Raw genomic sequence first — 15,915 nt, 5'->3', positions numbered from 1 at the left:
GCCGTGTTTCGACGTGACCTTGACATTTAATTCGAAACCAAAAGAAAAAAAAAGAACTAAGATAGACCAGGTCTTGTCTTGAGGTAGTAATTATTATTTTTTTTGTCGTATTTTTAATTTTATTTCGTTGAATTTTATTTCATTTGTACCTGTATTTAGTATAAGAAAATGTGTTTACCATTGTTGGAATAGGCTATATAAGTCCGTCAATAAATAAATAATAATAAAAGAAAAATGACTATCGTGAAAACGTGCAAAAACTTTCCGGATAAAAGGAAAATACTTTTCATTGATATGTAGGTACCTAAGTACTGGTTTATGATTAAATTCCAAAACTAAACATTTTTAATATTCAAATATTGGATTTAATTACATTGGTAGGTACCTTGGCACTTGTTTGTGGTTGAATTCCAAAACATGAAATAATAATTTTTCAAATAATGAATTCTTTTTCCAAATGTCAAACTCTACGCTACTTATCGACAGTGGTTCATTCTGTGTAAGAATCCGTTTTTCAAAAATGTCTCTAATGTCGGTTAAATTTTTTAAAACAATACTAAAAATCCATTAAAAATATGTTAACTTGTAGAAATTAAGGAATTGTTAGGAAATTATTCAAATCAGTATCCATTGATAATAATTGATGTTTGTAAACGTTAAAATACAATCTTTTTTAATTTACAAAAAATAACATTCTCCAAATTTTTTGGAATATGCATTTCATTCGAATGCAACCCTGGAAAATCGATGAAAACACATAATGCTTGTAACTTTTTTCTACTCAATATATTGAATATGTTATTGTTTGTAAACCTCGAGTACGTGAATTAGAAAATTTTACTGCACGTAAATCTGTAAAGCCATTTTAGAGTTTTTGCGAGACACAACACGGTGATTCATTTTTATATATATAAGAAGATAGAAGAAAGATAGATAGATTTAATTTTGGCCTAAAACATTTCAGCTCAATACAGATTGTTTACCTAAAGAGCTGAAATATTTTCCACCCAATATAACCGAATTTGTGTATTTAAATAAATATATTTTTTTACGTTAATTGTTTTGGGCAAAAGTAATATTATAATTTTTTATACAACTCAATTCACTATTATTTTTTTTACTACGCACTTTTTTATTACTTGCATCAAAAAAATTAAAATTGACAACAGGCCCTTTCGTAAATTATAATGCTTGTCGGTAAATATTTGGACATATTAAAAATTTTGCTGATAAAAAACCAAGGGGTCTGAGAATTACGAAACTTGAAAAATATTTTCAGGCATTTCCTAGTAGGTGAAATAATTTGATTGAATCCCACTCATATAAAAAAAGATTTCAGCTTTCAAGGTATCAGAAAGCTCGCTTATGATATGATAGTAAAATATAGTTTGCTTGTTATTGTTATAAGTAAATTAACTGATGTTAACTGATTTTCCATCAGAATACGAATCATGTCGTGCCGCCTAACGATAGATTAGCGAATTTCCCCGCTTGTACAAGTTGCATGGCGGAGTTTCTCCGGGTGGCGAGTGGTGAGTCACCCGCCCGAGGGGGGGACAGGGGAGGATTGTTTAGCCTTATTCCTGGAATAGGTGACTCACTCGCCGGGACTCGCATCTCCCATACCCAGTGGAATTCGTCACCGCCGGGATGCGTATTGATCTTGGGAAAGTAGAATGGAGATGATGATGCTGCGAGAACTGGCGTCTTGGTGACTCAGGAGATATGACGAGTGGAGAAAGTCGCGTTGCGTGAACGCTAGAGCTGGAGCAGTGGAAGGGGCGATGCTTAATCCTCCACAGACAGTAGGTAATAGGTACCTATCTGCTAGTATGCGTCAATTTTATTTACTAAAGACGTTTTTCTTGGTTAGTTCTCAAGTACCTAATCTTCTTTCATAAATACCATTAAATAGACGTACGTACGTACTTACTTAAAAAAAACAGCAGAGTACAAAACAAAATAAAATATTATGAAAACAGAAAATTAAATTTTACTCATCATCATCATTGTTCCGTTTCAGAATCCAATCCTAATGGTGGATAGGGCACTGCATTGGTTCACCAATTGCAACGTATATTAATCATTTTTTGTTTCAAGGAGGTAAGATGATCAGTCTTACGCTTCAGGTGCCAGTCCAGGGACTGTGAAATATTCCAGTGTAAAAACACCCTTTTAAATAAATATTTCATGCCAACATGTCGGTAATCGAACCCTAGACCTATTGCATAGTAAGCAAATGCGCTGACCACTGCACCGCGAGACCGTCATTTTTAATTTGATTAACCTTGCGAATATTAATTTACATACTGATTCATGGTTTAATATAGCCTAAATGAAAATGATGTTTCCCTTCATATTTTCTGAATGAGGAACTTCAGCCCTACTGGAAATTGGATACAAAAATATTTTCTTACCGCAGTGAAAATTAGAGCATTAAATTGTTTGGCAAAGTTTCTTGAAAATGTACGAAAAAAATGATAAACAATATTTTAATAAAAACTAACTTTTTTGAACGACGTCACTAGTTCATATAAGTTAACAAATGATAAGAGAGCTAGCTGTCAAAGATTTCCGGTTTACTTACCGTCAACGGACCAATTGGCAGAACTGACCGAGAAGAAGCGGAGATAACTTGAGGCCTCACACGCGGAGTAATTTCAGAAATTGGTGGCCTCCGTGGCGACTCACATAAGACGCTTGACGCACACACGGAAGGTTTCGGGTTCGATTCTAGGTGAGATCACGAAAATTGAATGTCATTTTTCTCAAGCCTGGGTGTTCTGTGATGTAATTTAGCACTGTAATTGGGCCTCCCGAACTGTTGAGGTGCAAAAAAAAAACTTTAAAAAATTGATAAATTTTTAGGCTTAGTTTAATAGTCTATTAACAAATACTAAAAATAAAATAGACCACTGAACTCCCATCATTACAATTCCGCTTTTGTGTTATAATGTAATATTTACACTGTTTATAAAAGAAGGATTTGATAGTCTTTTGATTTAGTGAAAATAATAGACGAAGCGCTGTGATGTTATCATTTTTAGCTTATGCACAATATAAAAATATTTACCCACAATACATGAATATATATATAATTTAGGTATATTTTCTATTTATATCATTACTTTTAAGGTCAAACCGCACTAGCTGGACTTCGCCAAAATGTTGTATGGAGTGCCGCGCAGTGTAGGGCTGCTGTAGTGCTATTTGTTTCATCCAAAACAGTGAAAATAATATTTTGTGTTGCCGTGACGCGCCGCGCAGTCCCGCACGGTGCCGCTCTTATGCAGTTTGACCTTTACATTCGAAGTCGATAATTTATAAGTATATTATTATGGAGTGAAGGAAACGTCAAATCCGGTCAGTTTGTCTAGGAAAATGAAACATAAACAATGAGTACCTAAGTTTATTTTTAAATGTTTTGTGAATACAAAAAAATATCTCAGTTTGTTTATGGAAAACAGTAGTAAGTATTGAATATTTTCCAAAAGTCATCTGGGCTTTGAAAATCAGCTGTTAGGGTAGTTCCTCTAATAATCTTACAGCGAGCGTAGTATTAGATCGAGCGTAGAATGAACACTTCGGAGTTTGCGCTGTAGACAGTAGCCATGATACAAGTTTTCACCCACGCACTGAGTCAGCCAGCTCATGGATATTCCGCATTCCTCTGTACTATACACACTACGCACCCTCCCGGCCGCGAACTTTCAGCGCTGCGCCTGAAAATTCGGCGCCAAATCGACCAGAAACTTTTTTACAGTCAATATTTTGGCGCCACAATTTTTTAATTTTTTTTTTATTTATTTAATTATTCGTTGCTAGAATCTTATTTAAGGAAACCGAAACCAGAATATATTCTTTTCGTTCGATTTTATTTTTATTTTTAATATATTTTAAGACTGCTGTTATTTTTAAGAAAAAATATTTACTCAACACAAATAATAAATAATGTACTTGAAAGTAATATGACAGACATTGCATCCATAGGTCAGGTTAGAATTATTGAGATATTTAATTAATTGCCTCAAATGTTACAAAATTCATAGAAACTTAAATATTTAGAAAATCAATTGGAACCCCAAAGATTGTCGAGAAAGTTCAGTGGTATGGGAAATTGGATGTAAAAATGTTTTTTAACATACATAAAAAAATAAATATATATATATATAAAAATTATAAAATGCAATAGTAGTTATGTGCCTAAAATGTAAAGAAGTGTACCTAAAAAAACCTACTGTATCGAGAACATCGTTATGAGTTTAAAACATTAATATTTAGTTAACTATATTCAAGCATTAGGTCGATTATAAGGTACAGTTTTCCGTGGGAAATACGAAAATGCGTTTAGAAAGTTGATGTTCGATTCGTATCGTTTTGGCGCCAACTTTCCGTCGCCATGTTTCCCGCCTGTCAGAATGGCGGCGGTTATGGCGGGCGGCCTTGGCGCCCGGTAGCCGCGAGGGGAACTCGAATAATAATCCTCGCGTGTCAGCGTGATAGGGAAACAAATTATATATAGGGGACCGGGATACTCATACGTACAACACGTGCTATATACTGAATTTAATTCTCGATAATAATGAGTAATTTGGACTATAAATATTCGAGCATAAGGACAAGGGTGGAGAATTCCTGAACTATTTTTAAACGAAACACGACATGTAAAAACGTTTTTTTTTATTTTTAAATATTCCGGAAAATAGCTTTAAACGAGTAAAAAAATACTGATTTAGTAAATTTCAATAAAAAAACGAGTGGAGATACATGACAATATAAAATAAAGCATTCTAAAAATGGTGTAGGCGTAAAAACTATAATGATGAGATAATTATATTACAGTTTTTGCGCCTACAAAAAAGAATAATAATAATTTGAAATATTTTTAATCAAAAAGGAAATGGTTAATTCCTGAAAAAAATATTTTAATTTATATACTTGTAAATTTATTGCCCTTGTTTCGTCCATTATTTTAGTACCCTTGTATTATTAAAAATGTATTTTTGTTATATTTGCGTGGTTTTTATTTGTTTACATCTTTTAAAAATAATTGTTGTAATGAGGCAGTTCAGCATTTAAAAAAAGAATTCTTTATATTGTTTTATCAATCTATGCCACAAAAATGTGTTTTTATGTATCGTATTATCATCATTATTATTTTTCAAAGTTTTGTAATTTTTAAGTTAATCTGCCTGTGATGTCAAATGTCGATATCGGAAATCGTTGAAAAAAATGGCTACTCGGAAACAGGAAAACAATTGCAACACTTAACAATGCCAGAAGAAATTGTCAAACCATTTTTATTAATTTTTTCATACATTCTTGAGGAACTTTGCTGTATAATGAAATGCTTTAATTTTTACCATGTGTAAGAATAAAAAATAAACCCAATTTCTCTTAGCACTAAACTTCCTCATTTGCTTAGGCAGTTAACATTATGAATAAATAAAAAATTAAGTCAATCATTTGTTCACTCATGACATTGATTTATTTTCTGAAAATTTAATTACATCACAAATTTTATTTTTAAATGTGCACATTATATATTTGCGTTCTTATGATTTACCTAAATATGTTTTAATTTTGGGGCCATTTTAAATGAAATAAATAATAATAAATCACTCACTATTGGAAAACGGGAATCATTTAGGGTAGAGTGGACTTCAAACCTTGGACATCTGATCCCTGAGTCTGCGACAATAGCTATGGGACCACAGCCCGATTCTAAAATAAATTATTTGAACTGAACAATCAATACTATTTTCACAAAGCTGTGATTGATTTTAAATGAGTAAGAGTTACTTTGTGGACTATGAAAAAGCTTTTGATTCCATTGAGATGTGGGATATTTTAGACGATCTAAAAGACAGCAGAGTAAATTAAAGATATGCCACCCTCCTGAGCAACATATTGTCGGCCGGCGTACATTACCGCCAATCTGCTAAATCAACCTTTTGCCGGAAAAAACGGATCTTAAAATCAAATCTAACACATTATTTAGCTGCACAGAGAAGTATGGAACGTGTTATGCTTGGATTAATATTAAGAGATAGAAATAGTAACGATTGGATCCACAGTCAAACCAAATTATGTGATGTGTTGGAAAGGATTGGTTGGTTGAAGTGGAAATGGGCAGGCCCTGTTGCTCAAATTTCTGATGGAGATCAAAGAATACGAAGCCCCAAGGACGCTCACTCATGAGGTGAACGGATGATATTCCGAGGTTTTCCGGTAGACAATGTATGAGAAAGGTGCAGAACCGGGAGGAGAGGATGAGACAGGGGGAGGCCTATGTCGTGCAATGAACCAGCATGGGCTGATTGTGATGATGATGATGAAGAGTTTCCTATTAATAGTTTGAGTACACAGATATTTAATAGAAAATTGTATGGTTAAGTAACCCAATCAACTAAACATTTCACTACATTATTTTTTCTTTAATATTTCAGATAAATCAAAATAAAGACGATAACATGTGTTTGGAGAATGAGTTGAAAAAAGCGCGGATGGAAATCATACAATTCAAAGGAAATATGAAAATTAAAGAGGAAGAATTTAAACTCATTGAATTGGAGCTAACTAACGTAAAAAGGTAATATTATAAAAACTACATATTAGTAGGTATATTGGTTATTTTGAATATATATTGAAATGAAACTCAGGCAATTATTTTTATTTTTATAGAATAAGGTACACAAAAAAAATTAATCAACATCCACAATGACAATTAATTGTAAAAAATAAGTTTAAGGCATAATATTTTATTATGTACCATCCTCTTAGTGATTCTTTTGTTTTCCTATTTTGTCATTTTTTCTAGATGCCTGCAAGAGAAAACTGCCCAAGAAGAATATAAAAGCAACGAGTTAGAACAGGAGAGAAATATTATTACCATTTTGCATTCACAAATTGAAGATTTGAAAATGCAATTACAAGCAGCAAACGAGAAACTCCAAAGATGGCCATTTTACTTCAGTCCGTGGCCACTACACTGCAGCCTTAGTGTTCCATCAAATGTGGGAACTTGGTGGGGAACTGTGACACAAAAATTACTAAGCGTGGCAATGATTTTTACCACACGCTAATTTTTTGGAATTTAAATGACTATTTCTAAACCAGATAATTTTTTAAATAACTAAATGCTGCATGCGTTATCTAAACACAATATCAAACTAACCAGTTAATGAGTTTAATTAACTATATATTTTTGTCAACATAACTGTTTTACTTTTTTTCCCCTTTACGTATTTTCATAATGTACATTAATTTTATCCTTTTTGAACTGTGCTAATGTTATGCTATTAAACTATTCTAGTCCGAATTTAGTTAAAGATGTCTTAACAAGTCAATTCTGTAAGATAGTGTACCTGATATTTATTCGTAGTGAAAATCACGTATGTGTTGTGAAGGCATTTTTAACAGGTTCTTAATTTAAATATTTATGACTGTAATATGCATTTATTAAAAAATAAGGCTTGTGTTTCTTCACTATTTTTGTGTGATTTATTGTAACATTTAGATATAATTTTGAGTAATTTTTATATATTGCATTAATTCATAACATATTTTAAGAATTAAAATTATATTAATTTAAAAAGTGTTTTATTTCCTTATAATAATAAAAATGCGTATATACATAGTTTTTTTCCACTTTTATTTATACTTTTTACCAGTGACCAGGTTTTGATGTCGGTACATCCCGATTATTAAAAGGAAAATTGTACTTCCTGTATTCTGAAATATCCTCATGTCTATATATCCTCTGTCAATATCCTCTACTGTTTTTTAAATTATTTGCTTATGTCAATAAAACAGTTTTGAAATAATTTAATTGAAATCTCGTCCCACAATTTCCCTTTCAAATGAATATCAGAGAATTCCTTGAATTGTTTTGTATACAATACTAGCCTTTTCTCTGTCTTCTATTAACAATTCGTGTTCAATATCTTCTTGCAGAGAAGCGGCCATCTTAAATCTCGCCCGCATAAATAAGGTTTCAGCTCTTTAACTTCACAAACATCAACAGATGAAAGGGTTGAAGGAATATAGATGTTCAAATATGGGTAGAATGGTGAATGTTTTACAGTGTATAAAGTGGCCACTAAAACCAGCCAATGACAGGTCATAAGCCCTGTAAATGCCATTATCTTGTCTAAAATGTTCTTCATCACTGTTGTAATAATATATTGATCTTAAATATAAATGAAAAATTCACAACACGTCTGTTTGGTAGGCGTCTGCCGGCACAGTGACAAAAAGTTCCTAGTGAGCGCACTCCCACAGCAATGTGCAGGCCGGGTGAGTCACGCTGGAACTTTTTGTCACCGTATTGTCATGTCACCACAGTGAGCGCACTCTCATACATCTCCATAGCACTAGACAGTGTGACAAAAAGTAACGTTGACTTTTTGTCACAATCAGAGGCGACTCTAAATATATTTTTTTCCGCATACCATTCTTTTTTTAAAACAAAAAACTTGTAAACAATAATGTAAAAATATAATTTGGATCTTTGGAGTTATTTAACAGTGGGATCATTATTTTTTAATTATAAGTGTTGAAATTTCCATAAACTAAGTACATTTTTCACCCGGATAAAAAATATTGATAAGATATATCAATAAAGAGAGAACTTTGAAATAAAAAACACTTTTTTCACTAGTATTTATTTCAATGACTGTTGATTTAGTATCAAGACATTGCGCTTTCCTTCAACATAATTTTTTTATTCTATATAACAGATTACAATAAAAGTTTCAGTATACCACATACTACATAGCAGTATGTATCTATTAATAAGTACAAAGTTTGTACTGATTTCAGAAATATATCTATATTAAAATTATGATAATCTACATACTATGTATTTATAATATGTTACAGTATTGCTATCATATTCAACCAATGCTACATTGTCTCGAAAATATTATACCCAAAAAGAACCGAGTGAAAATTAAATAAATTTAACAGCATACATATAACAAATTCAAAGGCATTTTAATTAAAACCAACAAATAAACTATTATTTTTTTTAATTTAATAAAACGAAAATACATATGTTTTTATTTTAAAATACTTTTACCGTATAATTTTAACAGAGTAATGACTTAAAAAAAATTACAACATAGTAAGGAATATTACAATTTTTGACCTGACCATTTTTGTAACGCGTTTATGACTTCCAAAAATTTGCTAAGCATGGTTTGTGCAGAAAACATTTCAATTGCAGTGCAGTGCGGTAAATGGATATTTTTAACCTTTTTGTTCCAAATTTGATCTTTTCCATTGTACCATACACCTAATTTCAATATTTTGAAACTCTAAACTAGTCAAAAATAATCTAATTTAAATTAGTTTCTTTTACTTTTAATAATCCATAAAAACTGTTGAAATTTATATATTATTATCTTGTTTAATCTTTGAATTAGGTGCAATTACTCGAACTTTTAAAAAATCTGATAATATTCAGAATTGTGAAAATGACTAATATTTATAAACTGATTTCCATTAAAAATAACGAAGTTTTAATGAAATCACACAAATCAAAATAATTCAATCTAAGAATATAAATAAATCACTGTTTAATATTTCTTAGTTATTATCAAATAGCAAAAACAATAGGAATAACAGTTAGGTACCCTAAGCATTTTTAACTATAATTTTTACGAGACATTTATTATACATATATTTATATGTAAAACTTATCATTTTTATAATTAGTAATTGGGAACAAATATGTAAAAAAAAACAATGATTCAGGGGCACAGTTTTAAATTATGAACAAAAAAATTGAGTTAATATCACATTAAGTACATAAAAATAACCATGGATCAGTAATAATAATATTATATCAATTCAACTTTGGCCCTTTCTATTCTGGGATTCCAACTTTGTGTCTACCCAGGGTTAGCATCCCATTCAGTCAAAACAATTATTTTATGATCCTCAATATTTATAATGACGTTGAAGATTATTCTACTTATTAGACAAACAAAACCAAAATTACATACATATTAATTCATGTCACATTGTTCATACACACTTGGTTTGATTTTTGTAACAAATATAATGTAAAATTTGTAAATTAATTGAATCAGTAATCTATTTTCGGATAAAAACTTGTTTTTATAAGTTGCAAAGGATTGTTAAAGCCGAAATTCTATTACACAATAAAATTAGCCACACCGGACAACACTTAAAATTTCATTGTTCAAATGTATTTATGAATAAAATAAAACATATGTAACTAGTACCTGCATATTTATTTACATGTTACAGTATATTATACATAACGTTATAATTTCATACAAAATTAAACTGTTTAATTTTTTTGCCATATGAAGCCATGAGTGGGAAGTTTCAGTCAATAATATGAAAGAAATACATTATATGCATTTTATGCACGTGTGAGATTTATAGTCATAAATACAAATCGACTAAGTTATCTTCTGAAATAGAAAACGTTTTTGAGATCTCAAATACGAGAAAGTGGTAAATATTTTTCTATGAGGTAATATTTTTATAAAACGGCGCTATATATTTTTTCTTTTTAACTACATACGTATAATAGAAATTTGTATATCTGAATTTATTTATCTAGATTCACATTAACTAAAATCTGCATTCTGTCAATAAATGCTTGGAAAGTACATTGGAAATTAAAATACAAATGTATTTGTAGGCTATTTAAGTATTAATACAAATGTGTATGTATTAGAATTCCATTAAATTACACTGATTATATTATCAATATTGCCTCTGACAAATCAAGATACATTAATATAAGTATAGAATATTAATTCATAGTTGATCCCGTGAAATGTGCATCAACTTAAATTTACATATTAAATAATACATATTAATATATTTAATTATGTTCTAACTTTTCTATTTTTATGTGCAACTATATAAACGGAGTCTACATAAATACTAAAAATTACCTTTTTATCAGAGCCTAAATAATAAAATCAAAACGAAAATATTAGTATTTAATTTATTATATCTTCTATTAAATCTGATCTAATGTCATTAAATGCTTAGGATAGGCACAGGAAACATTTATCCAATATAAATATATGTATGTACAAAAAACATAATCTTTCTAAACCAGTTTACAGTGGAATTGTTACTGTCAAATAGCAAGTATTATTTTCCCATTGAATGAAATACATATATTTGTATGCACATCGAGTATTACATACAAATGTAGCTTATGATTTGAGTGAAGCCATTAATTTAAAGTACGCATAGATACCAATATATGTACATATAAATTAAAGTATCACATTGGTATTGAGATATGTGCTAAATTATAAAGGCTCAGACTATACTGGGTAAGAGAAACACATCTTTCAATTTGATTTACGCAAGGACATGCCTATGTATATGTTTTTTATTCAATGCCAAACAATTTATTTCCATTTCTAGGTAAAACTTATAAGTAACTTAATCTAATATTAAAAATTGATTTATTTATGGTCATTTATGATGACGAAAGGACTGATCAAATAAATACCATAATAGGTAGGTATATATGGGAAAACTGTTATAATAACAAATAAAAATGTGAATTATTATTACCAAGTAAGTATTTATACAAAATTCTTAAAACAAACTAAACAAAGCACAATGTATGTATAAAATGATAAATATATATTTAAAAAAACATTACTTCATAAATATTATTATATTTGAAATAGTCAAGAACCTGCATGTATTATACACATAGGTACCAAGAAAAAGATAAACTATATACGTACTTGGCAGGTTAATTTAGGAGTTTTTATTAAACACTTAAATCTAAAACAATTCAAATGTGTATAAATACTATTGTGTTAATTATATGAATTAGCAGGTGTGCAATGTGTTTGAACTATTGTATTAATAATATAAACTATTTTTGACTGTTACATTCTAAAATAAGCATAAAGAATGTCAAATGCCAAACTCATTTGATCTAGGTTATTTGGAATCTTGGATACACAGAAATTTCTGCCCTTTAGGCCTCACGGTGTATTTTTTTGTTGCTAGGAGAGATCGAAATTTAACAAAGAAAAATCCGTCACTCAAAACAATTCTTCCAGCACCACAAAAAATATCCAGATGGGTATATCAAATATCAGTACAAAAAGTTAGATTAGTGAGAGATCGAAATGTAGGATTTATTCAAATAACTAAATCAGACTAAATAGTTTATGTCGAGAAAATTGCAAGTATTAAGTAAGGATATTTTCCCTAATTAAAAGATAGGATACATATTTATTAGAATACCTTCTTATGGTTGCAATGGCAAAACATATTAATAAAAATGTTAAATATATATACATAGCTTATAGCAAGGGTTAATTTTATAAGTACAATCCATTAAAATCTTTAATAACCTTTGCTTTATATGTAACAAAATGCTTTCATATAAATCATTCAAACGTGTGCTTACACAAGCAAAAATTGTGTTTACTCGGTTCACAGACAGGCACTAGCACATTATCATAGGCTCATTAAACATTCAAATGCACTGTTTATCTACATATATGAAGGGTAAACGGCTAAAACAGGCTCGTTGCATTTTTTGGTAGATATTAATGCCATTTTTTTCTCATGAATGAATTCAATAAAAAAAGTGTCTCCCTATCTTATTCATGGCTGGCAAAAAAACAGTTGAATTGCTGCAACGAGCTTATTTTTGTCAGTTCAAAAAATAAGTTTTGAAAAAATGTAAAGTACACTTTTTTGTTTGTTCTTTTCCGTGATTGTATGTAAAAACATATTGTCTATGCGAGTTCAATACCGCGGAAGAGCCATTTGTCAAAATATTTAGGAGGGACAAAAAAAGTCACGATTTTGTAAAATAAATCAATTTGAATAGAGTTTATATTGAATTGTTGATTTATATTAGAAAATCCATTTTTACCACAGTATACGTCCATACGAAGTTAATTGTGGCAAGTGGTTAAACTGGTAGGCATGCATGGCATATTTGCTGCATTATATCGTCGTATCCAACAAAAAAGGACACAATTGCAAACAACCTTGTTTATGCAACGTTGCAATTGTGTCCTTTTTCATTGGATACAACGATATTCGCTGTATTGGTTTTAGGGATATACGTGATATTGCTCGCTTCTTTAGTGGGGATGATTCATTTGCGGTATTGAATTTAATCAAATGCAAGTAGTCTATTGATCAATTTCGAAATTTAAATACACCAATCAATGTGACTTGTACCATTCAACTGAAAACACAAAAAAAATGTATTTTGAGTTTTTTGGCTAATACGCGGTAGTGAACGATAGGCGATATATTTAGGGATGAAACATCGCCTACCAAAACATCGATACAGTGGGGCGTCGATATATCGAAGAATTTACATTGATGTCTAAAAACATCGATATATTTCCTAAAAAAACATTGAGGTATTAAAACATCGACAATGCAGACGGTTTTGTCGATTTTTTGTACTGAAAATGTTTAATCCCACACAGACACAGACATCATAACTGGGATCTTAAAAAATCTGTCACTTCCCCCCCCCCACCCTAGAGGTGCCGGCTAGAAATTATATTTTCCCTAATTTCTATTGACTATATACAAAAACATCGCCATTTCGATACATGATGTTTTTTTCTGAACGAAAGCGGATGTTTTATTCGACGTTTTTTAGCGATGTATCTACTACATCTCTAGATATATTACATAAATTGAAAACCTATTTTATTAAATACACGAACCCAGTGCTCCACACATTCTTCTTTTCTCCTGTAAGATTTGTTATTAGTTAATGAGCCCGTTCTTGCTGTGATCTTATGGAAGGGTACAATAGGTATATAGGTATGCTACATTTATAAGTAGCATACCTATATAAAGATTAATTAAATTCATTTACCAACTAAATGTAAGAAAAAAAAAAAATTGTCAGCATTGCTAATTATAGTCTAATTAAAGACATCAATTACAGTTACTACACACGCCCGGCAGGTACATAAAATAATAAAATGACTAATCAGTAAAAAAGATCGCGACATTTTGATTAACAAAGACCTTAACAACTTTTTTACTTTTTTACTCTCCGTTTTACATTACTATCCTCGTTCTTATTTGAGTAAAATTCGGAAGCAGCAAGTAAGGCGTATTTAAAACAAATTAAAGGAAAAAATTTAAGAAATTATACAAAAAGAATGGACCTTTCGAATTTGTGTCACCATTTATTGTGTACGACAGGGCCGCTGTTGAATATCACAATTATAATACAGATATTGCACATACAAAAAGCAAGTAATAAAGATACAATTATTGCTATTTATTGCAATTTTGTATAAAAAATATACCTACATTTTAATAACTAATATAACAGCTCGAGATAAAATGACAAAACTCCTAATTATATAAAGAAAATCTATTTTAAAAATTTCAAAACTACAAATTTATTGAAATAAAATAACAATTAACATTCACAACCAAACCATCTTTTAATATTTTATAGAAAAATGGCAACGATTGATTAAAGCTGGAAACTAGAGATAATATAAATAAATATTTCAGATTATATTACATATTCTAAATATATACCTACAGATTCCCATACACATATGTATAATTTAATCTCAACAAATAATGAAATTAATATGCAGTAAAAAATGGACTATGAGACAAGAATGAAAACTGTTTTATTTTTTTTAATCAACAAATGTCTAAAATTTCCATATTCTCTTCTCGAAAATGTTTTCGCTCACAGTCTTAAAAAATTTCAACATTTTTTTGTCTTCAAATTGTTAATTTCGCTTTGACCCTAATTTTTTTCAATATTTTGGTTTTTTATTAATTTATTCACTGTCGTTTTTCTTATTTTTCATTCCAAATGTTGATCATCCCAAAGTACAGAGTAAAAATATTTTTTATAATAATGTATGCAAATAACATTGTCAAAAAAAACTTATTCACTAATGTGGATGAAATTAAAATACATTAATTTCTTATTCAGTGGCACTTGAGAAAAAATGGCTATAAATTGGTAAGTGTTGATTTTATAAAAGAAAAAACATTAGGCAAAAATACAAGGGATTGGATAGTTAGTTAAATATGAATATTTGTTTTAGGGTTATCTTTGTTAGGTGGAAACATACATTTAAATAATATGATGCAAGTAAGAAATAATACATACATATATATATATTATTAAATAGTTTTAATTATATGTGAATTTGTAAAAATGAAACCTGTAATCGGCCGATATTACCGTATCTTGGTAAAGGGTTTAAAAAAAAACAATAATAAAGCGCTGGTTTTATTTGACAAATTGAGAATTCTTGCATATATTGGCCACTATGGCCAAATCAAATAAATACTCAATTATGTAAATGTAAAAAATAAGGTAATTTTAATATGAACAGTTTTTGCAGAGATTTACAAGTTTGTAATGTATGTCTTAATTCCACAAGGAATAAGGTTAACATTTTACATCTCTGAAATATCTAATTGACAGCTTTTAAATTAAACATTTGTAAATAAAAAATCCGATAAAGATCCGAAGTGAGAACGGTTAGACACTTTATGTCACAACTTGATAAGTACAAACGTATATCATTTGAAACTTGGGTTAGTCATATACATATTTTATTTCAAACCTGGAATATAAAGCTTTTATATAACCTTCTCTAGATCAAATATAAACTAAAGTCGATGTTACATTTTTCGCACATCCGTCATTGTCCTACGATCACAATGACTCGTATAATCAAAATGTGTTAATTTTTCATTGAAAATCACAGATAAAAAATATACTTGCTGCATTCAAATGAATATTTTTACAAATACATATTATGCAAATGAAAAAAATTATACCTAAACTAGGAAATATCAAATATTGCACAGCTGAAGTGAATAGATTAAAAATAAAAGTACGCTTAAAAAAAGAATATC

General features: G+C 29.7%; 1 protein-coding gene across 2 annotated transcripts in view; it reads left to right on the top strand.

Annotated features, from left to right (window-relative positions):
* LOC148273230 (uncharacterized) overlaps positions 1 to 7,597 on the top strand; it is a 40,011-nt gene extending 32,414 nt beyond the window's left edge. For both annotated transcript variants that reach the window (XM_088238976.1, XM_088238975.1), the window contains exons 4-5: positions 6,450 to 6,592; positions 6,821 to 7,597. In XM_088238976.1, coding sequence (XP_088095102.1) covers positions 6,450 to 6,592; positions 6,821 to 7,085 — 408 coding nt within the window. In that variant the 3' untranslated portion in view covers positions 7,086 to 7,597. The remainder of the gene's footprint in view (positions 1 to 6,449; positions 6,593 to 6,820) is intronic.
* The last annotated feature ends 8,318 nt before the right edge of the window (positions 7,598 to 15,915 follow it).

This window comes from Micrasema longulum, unplaced genomic scaffold, assembly GCF_059751315.1.
Source record: "Micrasema longulum isolate JH-2025_06_02 unplaced genomic scaffold, ASM5975131v1 h1tg002029l, whole genome shotgun sequence".
Taxonomy (NCBI): Eukaryota; Metazoa; Arthropoda; class Insecta; order Trichoptera; family Brachycentridae; genus Micrasema; species Micrasema longulum.
The sequence above is the reverse complement of the archived record's forward strand: the minus strand, read 5'-3'. Positions and strand labels throughout refer to the sequence as shown.